Raw genomic sequence first — 12,006 nt, 5'->3', positions numbered from 1 at the left:
GCTGTATGCAGGGCCTTTTACAGATGCTGATCTCTATTATCCTCTGCAGTGGTTCCACTAAGCCTCTGCATTATCTCTGTATAAATACCACCATCAGAGACTCACAGCACACGTCCAGCTTCTCTCTGACAGTTGTTCTGCCTGCAGAACTCTTCTCCTTCACTGCTGCTCATGTCTCCGTACGGTGATGTTACTAAGGCACAATGAATAACCCACGATGGTTTTCCTCAAGTAAACAACAAACGAACATGGTGTCTGTGGAGCTGTAAACTGCCTATGTTGTTTTATAAGCTATTTTTGGGAATTTTTTTTTTTGTCTGTATGAGAAAACAGAGAGACAACAGGAAGTGCAACAAAGGTCTCCTGGCCAGAATCAAACCGGACACACAATGGGCGCCCTCTGAAATCTGCCTAACCTTTCAATAAGCCAATTTCACAAAACAGAAATCGAATGAAGCTGCAGGGCTGCAACATCTTTGGGATTTTATCAATACATTTCGTATTAATTCTGTTTGTCATTTCCTTGTGATGGCTGCTACACTTCAAATAAATGTGATTTACAGGCTGGTCGGTCGCAGCCTGAACGTCTACAGGAATTTGCCAAGTTTTAACAAATGTTAATAAAGCTGCAGTTTCATACAGTCAGCTTTTTTTTTAAAATATTATCCTCATGAGCTCTGCATGGTTCTGTAAAGTAAACTGGCTGTGGATAAAGACTGGACGTCACATTTCTGCAGATGTATGTTCTGTTGTTCAACAGGTGTTTGATGAACTGCTCGTTTTTCTTACCTGTGAGTTCTGTTGCGGCATCGTTCAGCACCAACAAAGGAATCAACTTTAAAACACGGCTCATTCAGAACCAGTTTGTGGAGTATCTCACCACTGATGAGGTTAGTCTTTTGTAGCAACTAACCCACAAACAGAAAGTTCTCTCATCAACACTCAGAGAGACACAGAGCTGCCCCTCTGTTTAATCTGTCTGTTCATTAATCTACAGTGTGACATCGGTCTGTACGCTGCAAGTGCTACGCTACCAACCGCAGCAGCACACGTGCAGTACAGCGCTGCGCTGCATGTGTGGGAGACAGAGCTGCCTGATTGTGTCAGGTAAGAGTTTGTTTGCTAGTTTGTGTGTGAGGATGATCATTATGCATCGCCGTTCTTCCTGGTAGTTGTAGTTTATTGTGTCACAGTGAGACAGCTCCTGGATGCAGGCGACAGATTTGTTTATAAAAAAACACAGCGACACCACAGACGTTTCGTATACAGACGTATATAACGAGGACAAAGTGTCTCTAGCCATGTTTCCATCAGCCTGTTTAGATGCGCATCTAGAAGTATCGCATTGGAAATTATGATGGAAACGCCAAAATTCGAATTAAAATCCCCTGATTCGCACAAACTAAAATACGCTCGCTTTAGCCGGGTTTTGGTTGATTCGAAAAAATGTTGATTCACAAAACGGGGGATGGAAACAGTTATGTTCGAGTTAAGTCTGACGTAGTGCACCTCTCTCCATGGTGATATCCACACTCCGGGTCGGGAAGGCGGTAATGCATTTACAAGCTGGTTGCCAACCGCCAGAAAACGTAGAAGAAGAAGAATGCGAGATTTGTTTTGTTTCCGGTTCTGCGGAAAACTCGCCCGAGTTCGTAGTTTTCACCAAAGTCCGTACATTTAATGGAAACACACAGGATTCGTATTTCTTTTAATGCGCATTTCCCAATGATTCGAATCACTTTTGGATGGAAACATAGCTTCTGTCTCCGTCCCTCCCTCGGCCTCTCTGTTGATGCTCTGTGCAGAAATAAGGTTAAAAGATTTAAATCATTTTCCAGCACCAGATTCATTTGAAACGCCAACAGATGGATAACAACTCTTTAACTCCGCCCACAAAGATTTTTAATTGTTTCAAACCTACCTGATCCTTTTATAGTCATGTTATAGTTTAGTGTCCTGAGCTGCAAACCTTTAAACCTCTGTGCTGTGTGCAGGAGCATGAACGTGCAGCCCTGCTGTTTATTTGATATGATTTTTCATGTACATGTTGTGCAGCTGTTTATTTTCAAACGTTAATAAAATCTGTCTTTGTGTTTTATTGTGATCACAGTCTGTTTTTATAAAAGTCTTTGTGACATCTCAAATGAGGCTTTGACCTGCAGCTGAAAACATGTTGTAGAAAATACAGAGATATATCATGCATCACCGTTCAGCCTGAGAATACCAAAATGTGAATTTCTGTCCATCTCACCAAGCACTACTATGACGCCGTGACATGTAGTGACACATCTGAGGAGGTGTACGTCAGCCTACCATGTCAGATACGTGTCTACACAGAGCCTACGCTGTGAGTACTTAAGTATTAATTCGGCTTTAAGTATCAGCATGTGGTTCTGAATGAAACACTATCAACACGTATGATGAATTCATTCAGTAGCTGCATCTTACAAGAATTTCATTGCTATTGAATTCACCATGAGTGTCTGTAAACAACCTTTGGACACCAGCTCAAAACAGAACAAACATAGTTGACGGAAGAGTCCACACACTCACAGATGGATACGGACACACCTACAGCAGGTTTCATCTCTGACTGTATTTTGCCGTTTTATTTGCTTCAACTCCAGAGGATAAACTGACTAAATGCAGACGACATCATGAGATATTTTCAGCACATCTTCAAATGGACGCTGACAGCTCGAGTGTTTGCTTTATCTTAAGCATCCACGGTAGATGTCAGCTTTGGGTGTCAGCCACTCCAAATCAAAGAGCGCTGATGTACAACAAGCACAACAAAAGACTGAGTGAAGAGGCTCAGGGACCAGTCTCTACACCAACAGAAGAACACGCTGGCATCGTAGCGAGGGGCAGAAGGATGGGGCAGGACTTTAAGTTCTCTAGTCCTCGACTGGGAAACATCACAGTCGCTGTTGCTACTGCTCTCCCTGCCTACGTGTACAACCAGCAGCTAATAACATCTAATGAGTTAACATCTGTTCTGTGGAGGTTGCTAAAAGGCATCTGGGGTATACAAAGAATAATAAACTGGAGAGATGCAGACGTACAGTAGTGGGTCGTGACGCTGACAGAGACGTACTGCACATGATGAATTAATGATATCTGCTTTGAACGGCTGAGATGATCTCACGTCTCTGAAACATCTCTCCAGAGTCTGTTTGTTTAGGCTACACTGTGTTTATCTCGACTGTCTGCGCCACAGAGCAGAGTCCGCTCCCCTCCTCCTGTAAGATCAGCAGCTCTCCTACTGTCTGCTGCTGCCCGTGGACCACAATGCACTGCTCTGCGCCCTCTGATATCACCACCTCCACCAGCTCCTCCCCCGTCCCTGCAGGCAGCGAGCTCTCGGAGGTGAGCAGCAGAGGGGCGGAGCTCGGCGTGGACAGGTTGTCTGTGTGGATGTAGACGACGTGTTGGATGTTACCTGACGCCTCCTCGTCTCCTCCCGCCTCTTGAACTTTCCTCGCGTCCTTTTCCTCCCCTTTTCCTTGTGTCCTTTTCCTCTTCCCTTGACCCTCCTCCTTCTCTCCCTCACCTGGAGGGAGTGAGTTCTTCTTGGGTCTGCCTCTGATCGGCTTCGGGTGACTTGAGCCTGAAGCCACTGACTCTTGCACGTCCTTCGTGCTGCTGTTCTTCGCCTCCTCTCCGTGACCTCCCTCTGACTCCTCCGCCCTGACCTCCTCCTGACTTCCTCCATCGGCCCGGTGCTGAGCTTGGTGCCTCAGCAGACTTTGTCTCACAGTGTAGGAAGCGCCGCAGTGGCAGCTGAACGGCTTCTCCATCATGTGGGATGACTTTATGTGTCTCCGCAGCTTTGTGGCCAAAGTGTAGCCTGAGGGAAGATGGTAAAAATAAAAAATATGAACGGCAACCATCCAAACAAGATTATTCTGTTGAAAGAAATATTTGAGAACATCAACAACTCACTGCCAAAATTACAAATACGAAAACCAGGATTAAAAATATCTCTTTGCTTCATTAACAGTTTCATTAACCTCGTGTTTATTTGATTTTCACTTTGTTACAGTGAAAATCTTCATTGATGTTTATAGAACTACAGGTTGTACTGATTGTTAAACTGTTTCTGTAAATTAGGCGACTAAAATTCATTTTCACGAACACTTATTTCTACCTGTTCTATTCTTAACTCAGACTGCATTTTGTCTCTGTCCTCCAGATTCTCTGAGTCATATTACTGTCATTTGTTTTCTCGTCCTCTCTACTGGTTGTTTCATGAGCATCAGTGTTCTCAGTCTTTGTTTTGGAGGCTCCCTCTTGTCTCCATTTTCTACTCTGTCCCTGCTGCACGAGAAACATCAACCGAGTGGCGACTTAAACTTGACGTTGTGTTAGGTGCTACAAATACATGTTAAGCTGGATTCGACTTAATCAGCGCTCCAATGATGCAGTGAAGTGTCAATCAATTGTATGTATTTCTTTCCAGCAGTGCTGCTGGGTTATTGAACTAAGTGAGCTGATGCTATGCTAGCTTTATGTGCACTGCGGTGCACACGGATATGTAATCGGGTGGCAAAAAGTGATGTTAAAATGGGGCTCTAACTCTGATCATAAGCAAAGATATATTTTTTGACCAAAGACAAACTTTAGATAGCGTTTACTTAAGTTGCTTTGGCTCTTTTTACACACAGATTGTGCTGCAAGGTCACTCCGAAGTCCCCTCCTCATGCTGCCTTTGCAAATGACGGTGGCATCATGCTGCTCCCAAGTGTAATTTCTGGACTGCACCCAACATTGCAGAATCAAAGGAGGCATGACGGGCGTGATGTTAAACACAGTAGCGTTGGCCTCTAGTGCGACTAAGAACACACGCATCTGCAGATCTTTAGAAACAATAATAATGGCATAACATGGCAATGACAATTATTCACCGTCCCTGTTATATGGCAGCTGATCTCGAGGGTAAGGAGCACCTGGAGCTTACTGTTTTACTAATTTGTGGACACATTCGACCTGTGTTCTTCTTTGACTTAGCTGCTAACTGCTAACAGCTTCTTTTTAATCTCTCACCATGTCAAACACAAAACGCTGTGCTGCCGGACTATTTTCAGCAGCAAATTAATTCAGATTTGGTGCTCTCGTGAGCATCTGTGGCAGCAGGACAGTGTGTGTGGGACTAAGTCAAAATAAACTACAGTGTGTGTGTTAATGGTGATGAAGGAACAACAGTGTGACTCACTGATGTGTGTGGAGGAAGAAGATCAATCAGGCTGTAGAGACGCACGCTGTACGTGTCAGTAGATGCATTCACTGTTGGTTTTTAGTCTTTTTAAGGGATTTTTGTTTATCATAATTATTTATTTATACTAAAATAATAAAGAACATCTCTTAAGTTATATTATTTTACTGCCTCAGAGCATGAATTGCACGTCTGCCTGTCGGTGAGTCATGTGAGATAAACTGCCTCTTGTCACTGTCTGAAAAAAAGTTTCATCAATAATTTAACCACTGAAACAAGTTTTCTAACGCTTCATAAAAAGTGCATGTCGACAATCAGCAGTTTGTGTTTTCACATCGTGTATGCAGGACAGAACATCTGCAGCCCGCTGAACGAGTCAAACCACGTCGGTCGTGCTTCGTGTCGCAGATGAGCTTTTTCATTGACTCATTTCTCACTGTTTGGTTTCAGCTGCAGTTTGTTTGTTTCACTCAGTCTCACAATATTTTTTTATCCTTTGACAAAACAACTAAATAAGAGCATTACATTTCAGAGAGCATTCTGTGAACTGTCTTATTTTAATGAGAATGATCTAACGTGTGAAGATCTCACACATCAAATAACTAATGATGTCGTTCAGAGTGACGGTTCAGTATGATGAGGTTAGCAAATGTTGATTCTCTCTTTTTAAATCCCCGGTAAGGAAATGCAGACACAATAACTCAGTAAGAGACTCCAGATGAATGTTAATGTTGTTCTGTGTTCTCTGGGATGTGTGTGATAAAAGCTGCTCTTTGCTGACTCATTCACCTGAAAGACCTCCTTAAGCTTTAACCCTGGTGTTTCACTTTCATTTCAACTTGTCAGAGCTGGAGATCAGGAACAAGACTTAACTAACACTAGCAACACAATAAACGCTGATTAATCACGTTCTGTGGTGCCCTTTGACCCGGTGCATCATTGAAGGCCACAGTGTCTTTGTCACATGATGGAGGCAGATGAGACGACGCTGCTCGGCCCCGTGTGGAACATTTACATTTAAAACACAACCAGATGGAACTGTTGATAGGAGCAGTGTTCTCTGCAGGTTCTGCAGGAAGGACTTTTCGTACCGTCGGAGAACTTCAGTCTGAAATATCACCTCAACACAAAGCATTTAGCAGCGAACCAGGAGGTCTGAGCTAGCATAGACTCTGATGCTAACGCTAGCAGCCAGCCTCGTCACGCCACACTGGACCAGGTGTTCAGACTGAGTCAGTCTACCTGTGACCGACTCACTAACTCCCTCACAGAATGGACTGCAGACCAGTTTGGGTGGTCGAGGACAGGGGGACAACTGTGTCCAACATCCAGCAGCTTCACTACGACACATCTGACAACATTCATTAAAACTGAATTTTTTTAAATACTTTCACAGCAAAAGTTGATGTATGTGATCAATATAGATTAATTAATCACAGAGTTTGTTATTGATGAGATTAATTTTCTTAAACACTTGACAGCCTTAATTATTAGCTGTTTAATAACATGGTCAGCTTAAAGGCTCACGTTATCTATAACGTTTCTAATGTTGCAGCGAGTGATGAGCAGAGACAAAGGAGAGCAGAGTCCTGCATGGGTCTGATTTTCATGTCCAGCTTCAAAACCAGGAAAGCAACATACAATACTGCACAGCAAGACCCGCCACCCACACATACGACCAACTAGTCCCGCAGCCTGACCTGAAACTGCAAATCCTATAATAACCACATGCTGTTCAAATAAATCGGTCAGGCAGCACTTTAAAACTGATCATTTTGGGACATTTCATTCATATGAAAGTAAAATAATATATTTTAAAACAGTAATAATTTTTTTTTGCGTATTCTCACATCAAGCTGCACATCTCCACAGTTAACGTGCCTGTTAGTCATGCACCTGGTTCTCATATTCCAGGTGACGCAGAAGAACCGATACACAAAGTCAGCAGTCACAGGATTAAAACGTTAAACATTTAATTAAATAATTATTATTGTTTCTCATTTTATTTAATAATATTTTAAGTTTATGCATATTTATTATCCAGCACCGTGATCAGACACTCATGTTCTTGGTATGCTTGAGCTACAGGCGGGAGATAGAGACAGAGACAGAGACTGGGACCAATCTGCATATTCACAGATGCCTGCATACTAAATGAGGCAGAGGTGTAGAATTAAATCTAGAACCTTTAAAGGCATGAAGGGATTTTTTTTTTGTTAAAAACTTTTAAATTTGTAATTTTGATGAACAGAGGGGGTTAAGGGTTTAAACAAGGAATTAAAAACTCTGTAACGTGATAATATGTCAGTGTTGTGTTTACAGCTTGTTGTGCTGCCTCCAAGTGGCCAACAAAAGCAATGAATGCAGGTTTAAAGTCGCTATGTGTAGCTGTCATGTGTAGATTTCAGTTATATCTATAGGCACCACAGTTAAACCACGCATCGGGCATGTTGGGTCATGAAAATTAACATTCAGATGAAAAGCTGACGGGTTGCCAGTGGGTGAAATAATAAATGAGTTTCAATTTTCATTAAAAAAATAAATAAATAAAAGTTCGTTTTTTTCTGTTTAACATTATTTTTTAGGGCTTTTGCCTTTAATTGACAGGACAGTGGTGGTTGTAAAGGTAGAGAGAGGAGATGACGTGCAGCAAAGGGCTGCAGGCTAAAATTGAACCCACAGCTGCTGCAGCAACGACACTGCCTCCATACAAGCTTATTAACATGATGGAGTTTATTAAATACTTGCCGAGATCTTCGCAGCAGATATTATTAATGCGTCTCCATTAAAAGAGACACATGACAAGCAGCATAACTTCATTGATTATTTCAGAAGCTAAACGTTAAGTTCTGTTTCCTCTGTCATGTTCAAAACTACAGTTATTAATTTTGCTGCTTAAATGTCCCATGATATTTGCTGCAGTGATTTTACTTAGTGTATGGAAACATTTATGATTCCTGACAGCAGCCTCTCTAATCATTAAAGTTAATCCTTAAAGCACTCGTACATCAGTACAATACATAATTTAAAAAGCAAATAATTTAATTTGGGTGAATGATTTATGCGTACGTTTCCATTAGGAGGCATCAGAGCCGACCTACACTAATATGTAGAATTTTAAAAACTTCCTGACTTCAGCGCCTCCCTGTTGTTATATCAAAAAAGCCTGTTAGAGTCCCAGTGATAAGGACTGTGGTGCAGAGGGGATTGGGAATCCCACATGGGGAGGAGAGATTAGAGCAGCCTGTTCCCTCCCTTGATTTTTTCCTCATTATCTTATTTGACTTTTAAATTTCAATATCATGTTCTAACCTTTTCCACAGACAGGGCAGCGATGGGGCCTCTCTCCAGTGTGCAGCCTCTCGTGGGACTTGAGGCTGTGCGGGTCCCTCAGAGATTTCCCACAGTAGCTGCAGAGGAAACCTCCTCCGGTGTGGGAGAACATGTGCCGGCGCAGGTCTGGTTTCTGGGAGAAGCTCTGGTTGCACTCGGTGCAGGGATACGGCTTCTCCCCGTTGTGAATCCTCAGATGAGACTCGAGGTTCCCTGACAGACAGACAGACAGACAGACAGAAAGATATTAAACCTGTCGATGGAGGGAGCTGTGGTCGCAGCGGGAGCAGAGCACAGTGAATATGCATTTGTCCAATAACGTGTGAAGACGAGGTTCTCTCACGAAATTGATGTTGTCACATTGACAAATAAAAACATAAATTGTGGGAATTGATCACAGCGGGAGGCCGGATCGTCTCACTGTTACAAAAACAACTGTGTAAAAGTCTCTCGTTGAAAATAATCAAGTCAAGTTAAGTCTTTAATGTGATCACCACCAGATTCTGTTTTTCTGTCTCTCACAGTTAAAGAAACACTTTGACATTTAGGGAAATATGTTTCCCTTCTTACTAAAGGTCAGACGAGAAAATCAATATCTATTTCATTTCTGTGTGTTTGGTAAAGAGCTGTTTCTGGGACGTATTATTAGTTGAGGGAGCAGAAGGAAACAGCCCAGCTCAGTCAGAGATGCCCTTCTGCATTTTAACAACTCCAAAGCTGATTTATTCAAACATCTGTGTGTGTTTCAGGAGCGTAACAGCTCGTCTACGTGTCCAGCGCCTCAGAAGTGTTAACTGACAAGGTACAACGTGTAAACAAGACGTCTCTCGAGAGGCTGGACGCTGTGGTTTTTACTCTTTTGGTGCAGAGTGGCCGACGACTTACAATGAGAAACAGATCAGATCTGCTCAAGAATTAGATTAGCACCATCAAAACTAGTCAGTTAAACTTATTAAAATTAAAACAAGGATTTATCTTCTTAAAAGAATACTGCTTATTTGCAATGTTCATACTGCATGGTGAAAAGTGCCACACATTTCAGCAGCATTTAAAAATGATGACTCCAAATGGCTCTGATAATATATGCAACATTTTTTCAGATAATGTTTAACTTTATTGACTTTTTGAAAGGATTATTTTTTAGGGCTTGTTGTCTTTTTTATTACAGAACAGCTGGAGAGTGACAGAAAACAGGGGACACAAAGCAAAGGTTGGAATCAAACCCGTGCTGCTGCTAGGGCCTCGGCCTATATAAGGTGCACGCTCTACCTTGTGAGCTAGAGGGCGCCCAAACTCTGTAGATTTAATTGTGCTCAATATTGACTGTTTTCTGAGTGTTTTCATACTTTTGGACTAGTCGGCTAACCTAAGTTTAAACTTCCATTTTAACGTCAGGGAAATGAGTCGTCAGGAACATCCCAACACCGCACCAGACCAGTATACTGTAATTTACCTCTAGGTGTCACACTTGATTCAGCAGCCACTCCTGATCCAAACATCATAAGACCATAAGGTCCAAAAGGTCAAAAGATCATAAGGTCTGTTACTGCCTGACAGCTTCACACCCGAGCCACACTGCCTGCATGAGCAGTGTGTGACGGCCACAGCGCTGAGCTGCTGCAGCCTGCACGCTTGTGGTGTCCACACAGACAGTGTTGCTGCTGCAGAGCTGCCTGCGGCTGTAACTACTGTATTTACACAATTAAAAAGCCGTTACTCCACACCAGCACCCCCTCACCACAAATTCCATTCTTTGTTTGGTATATTTTATACAGGACAGCACGGCAGAATAACAGCGCAAAATTCCCTGCATGAGAGAGCCCTCTCATCTCGTCACCCAAAAAACACATGAACTTTCTAGTAAACAAACACAACATGTGCTGCTCGTCTCCCCTTCGACCTCGACTGAAACTTGATCTCCTTCATGTTGCCGGCCTCGGCTCACAGCCTGTCAGACACTGGTGGCTCACATAATATCATGTTACTCACATTTAGGGTTGTCACGATACTAAAATTTCAAACTCGATATCGATACCCAGGAAAATATTCAATACTCGATACCATTTCCGATACAGCAGCAAAAAGATCAGAACAGTAACATCAATGATAACAACAAAAAATCCCCCCAAAATAAATAACAACCAGAAACAAGATCTGTCCATACAAATGTATTTATCTACAGCCCTGTTTATTTTCTGTGCTTCTGGTGAATTGGCACCATATTTTCGTTGCTGATCAAATAGAGTTGGTAGTTTAGGCTCAGGATGCTCCTGTTTCTACCTCACTATGTGATCAGAGAACCAGGGGTTACGGGAGAAACCAAACGTTTTTTCAGCTTCAATCTGTGACTTTACAGTTAACATAACTTTTCAGACACACATAATTGTGTTGTCCTGTTAAACTAACACTGTCTATTAATGTTACAGACGGGCATGACTGATGAAGTTTTCTGCTTAGCTCCCACATTAACGTTAGAAGTTATATTTTAGTTTGATGCTGGTAGTGAGGGGAGGGGCTGTACCTGCCGTCTGCAGCGTGCTGTGTTCACTTCACTAAATATTTCCAAAGAGCGCTTTTTCCTTTATCATTTTTGACCAAAACTGGCTGCTCTGATGCTCCTGCAGCCGCGCTGGCCATATTACAGCAACAGAAATGTGTGCATGCATGCACAGCGACGACAACAAGCCAAGTTGCAGCGAGGGCTCTGTGCCTGCCAGACGCTGCCTGCACAGCGCGTGTCTGTCGGACCCGTCACGCGCACCCGACAGGCGCTGAGGTGGTGTGCACTGTTAGTATCGATACTTTTGTAAATTAGTATTGTATCCGGATACAGTGTTTGAATATCGATACTTTTCAGAGTATCGATACTTTTGACAACCCTACTCACATTGTCATTTTGCTCATATGTAACACAAGGTGGATTGGACACCGTGACACTGTTGGCACAAGCTGCTGATATAGGCTACTTTTTAATTGCCAGAACTTGTTTGTTTGCATAAAGTCAAACTGGCAAAACTAGAAATAGACCCAGCTCTAAAATCCAGTATCTAGTTACAGTTTAAAAAATATTCTAAGTATGTCTTTGTAAATGTCTTGAATCGAGAGAATGCAGACATCGGAACAACTGTTGTAAACTCTGGAATTTGTGAAAAAATTAAGTTAAATAGTCGAGTTAAATCATGTGGAACATAAACAATCATTAATAAGTTTCAAGCGGGTGCTGTCGATCTGTCATGAACGCACTTATTCACAGCTTGTCCATGTTTGTCTCTTGCTTGACTGACTGTGCTCCTCTCCGAAACACAGATTGCTTAACGAGTCTTAAAAGTTGCCAAACGTCAGGGATGAAAAGTGATAAGATTTTATTGATACAAGCGCCATTATCGATTCTGCTTATCAGTCAGATTCTTTATCGATTCTCTTATTGATTCCTAATAAATGTTCTGTGTGGAAAACAG

The 12,006-nt window shown here is 42.4% G+C and overlaps 1 protein-coding gene across 2 annotated transcripts in view; it reads right to left on the bottom strand.

Moving 5' to 3' along the window:
- Window positions 1–2,084: 2,084 nt before the first annotated feature.
- znf408 (zinc finger protein 408) overlaps window positions 2,085–12,006 on the bottom strand; it is a 32,036-nt gene continuing 22,114 nt past the window's right edge. For both annotated transcript variants that reach the window (XM_050049311.1, XM_050049226.1), the window contains 2 exons: window positions 8,528–8,761; window positions 2,085–3,850 (listed from right to left, as the gene is read on the bottom strand). In XM_050049311.1, coding sequence (XP_049905268.1) covers window positions 3,186–3,850; window positions 8,528–8,761 — 899 coding nt within the window. In that variant the 3' untranslated portion in view covers window positions 2,085–3,185. The remainder of the gene's footprint in view (window positions 3,851–8,527; window positions 8,762–12,006) is intronic.

Source organism: Epinephelus moara, chromosome 1 (assembly GCF_006386435.1).
Source record: "Epinephelus moara isolate mb chromosome 1, YSFRI_EMoa_1.0, whole genome shotgun sequence".
Lineage (NCBI taxonomy): Eukaryota > Metazoa > Chordata > Actinopteri > Perciformes > Serranidae > Epinephelus > Epinephelus moara.
Note: the sequence above shows the minus strand (reverse complement) of the source record. Positions and strands in the feature narration are given on the sequence as shown.